The 2,258-nt window shown below is 41.8% G+C and overlaps 1 protein-coding gene across 1 annotated transcript; it reads left to right on the top strand.

Moving 5' to 3' along the window:
• On the top strand, nucleotides 1–2,258 carry APR2 (5'adenylylphosphosulfate reductase 2). The gene is made up of 5 exons (XM_021438344.2): nucleotides 1–187; nucleotides 277–420; nucleotides 521–647; nucleotides 854–1,667; nucleotides 1,759–2,258. Exons 1-5 carry the CDS (start codon nucleotides 103–105, stop codon nucleotides 1,987–1,989), a joined length of 1,401 nt encoding a protein of 466 aa, XP_021294019.1. The 5' UTR covers nucleotides 1–102; the 3' UTR covers nucleotides 1,990–2,258.

The raw sequence follows: 2,258 nt of genomic DNA, 5'->3' as shown, positions 1-2,258 counted from the left end.
ATTCCTTCATTCTCATGAACACTAAACACAGAAGAAAATCTAAAGGTCTTTCCTTTCTTTCTTGTTCTTCGTTTCTTGAATCCAAGATTGTAATTTTGAGCAATGGCATTCGCTGTTACGTCTTCTTCTTCGACTGCGATTTCTGGCTCTGGGTTTTCTCGTTCGGGTGCTTCCTCTGACATCAAAGGTACTTTCTTTTTGGTTATTTTCTCTTTTTTTTTTCGATTTTTTTTTGGTTTATTGTGTTGATTGATGTGTTCTTTTGGCGTTTTTCAGCTCCACAGATTGGTTCAATTCGGTTAGCAGATCGTCATGCAACGGTGAATCTGTCTCAGAAACGTTGCGCGGTGAGGCCCGTGAATGCGGAGCCGAAACGGAATGATTCCGTGGTTCCTTCGGCGGCAACCATCGTTGCTCCAGGTAAAACCTCAAGATTACATTCTTTATTTTTTGTTTAAATTTGTTTTAATGATGATTGGCAAAAGGCTTAATCCCGATTGATTAATTGGTGGATTAACAGAAGTGTCGGAGAAAGTAGAGGTGGAGGATTACGAGCTATTGGCCAAGGAACTTGACAAAGCTTCTCCACTCGAAATCATGGATAAGGCTTTGGAGAAATTCGGAGACGACATAGCAATCGCTTTCAGGTAACCCCTTCTTTTCTTTTCTACTTCTTAGCTCGAAACTTCAGTAGCTTTGACTATTATTAGTTATAATGTTAATAATTATTATGACAAAGTGTATGAATAAAATGCATTAGAAATTAATTAAAAGAAATTTAGATCCATATTCTGTTATGGTAGATTCGAGTGTTGATGGTAATCGGGCTTTTTTTTTTTTATAATTTGTGCAGTGGGGCGGAGGATGTTGCTTTGATTGAGTATGCGAAATTGACTGGTAGACCATTTAGGGTGTTCAGCCTTGATACTGGCAGGCTGGACCCGGAAACTTATCGATTCTTTGATGAGGTTGAGAAGCATTATGGAATTCGAATCGAGTACATGTTTCCGGATTCTGTTGAAGTTCAGGCATTGGTTAGGAGTAAAGGGTTGTTTTCTTTCTACGAGGATGGCCACCAAGAATGCTGCCGTGTCAGGAAAGTGAGGCCTTTGAGGAGAGCACTCAAGGGGTTGCGTGCTTGGATTACTGGTCAAAGGAAAGATCAGTCTCCCGGGACTAGGTCAGAGGTTCCTGTTGTTCAAGTGGATCCTGTTTTTGAAGGATTGGAGGGAGGGGTTGGAAGCTTGGTGAAGTGGAACCCTGTTGCCAATGTTGATGGTAAAGACATTTGGAATTTCCTCCGGGCAATGAATGTGCCGGTCAATTCTTTGCATTCCCAAGGATATGTGTCTATTGGTTGTGAGCCTTGCACAAGGCCAGTACTACCCGGGCAACATGAGAGGGAAGGACGATGGTGGTGGGAGGATGCCAAGGCCAAGGAGTGTGGTCTTCACAAAGGAAATCTGAAAGAAGACAGTGCAGCCCAACTTAATGGCAATGGAAATGGGGCTGCCCATTCCAATGGTACTGCCACTCAAAGTGACATTTTCAATAGCCAGAGCTTGGTCACATTGACCAGGACAGGAATTGAGAATTTGGCAAGATTGGAGAACCGGAAAGAGCCATGGCTTGTTGTGCTCTATGCCCCATGGTGTCCTTTCTGCCAGGTAACCCTTGTTCCACACTTTGCAGAATTTAGTTGAAAAATGTTGGTTTTTGGCTTTAATCTAACGGATCAATGTGTTAAATTTTGAACAGGCAATGGAAGAATCATATGTTGAATTGGCTGAGAAGTTGGCAGGTTCTGGGGTTAAGGTTGCAAAATTCAGAGCTGATGGTGAACAAAAGGAGTATGCACAGACAGAGCTGCAGCTGGGAAGCTTCCCCACCATCCTTTTCTTCCCCAAACACTCATCTAGGCCAATAAAATATGCCTCTGAGAAGAGGGATGTTGATTCATTGCTGGCATTCATTAATGCCCTCCGATAATTGGAATCAAAAATAATTTGTCGAAATAGCAAATCAACTGATCAATGTTGGTTCCTGCTATTTTCGGTCATAGAATCAAACTCATGAATACTAGAAGATAGACTTTCCAATTCAACTTATTGGAGAGCTTCAAGTGGGAGGGACTGAACCCAGATTTTGCAATGCTCCAAGCACGGCATGTAAATTAGCTTGGGTGTTTTTTGTATATTGAACAGAGTGTTTCTTTTTCTTCCAAAATCTTATTTAGATTAGTGATCGTTTGGGCTTTA

Source organism: Theobroma umbraticum, unplaced genomic scaffold (assembly GCF_002168275.2).
Source record: "Theobroma umbraticum cultivar Fairchild unplaced genomic scaffold, ASM216827v3 scaffold_204.0, whole genome shotgun sequence".
Taxonomy (NCBI): domain Eukaryota; kingdom Viridiplantae; phylum Streptophyta; class Magnoliopsida; order Malvales; family Malvaceae; genus Theobroma; species Theobroma umbraticum.
Note: the sequence above shows the minus strand (reverse complement) of the source record. Positions and strands in the feature narration are given on the sequence as shown.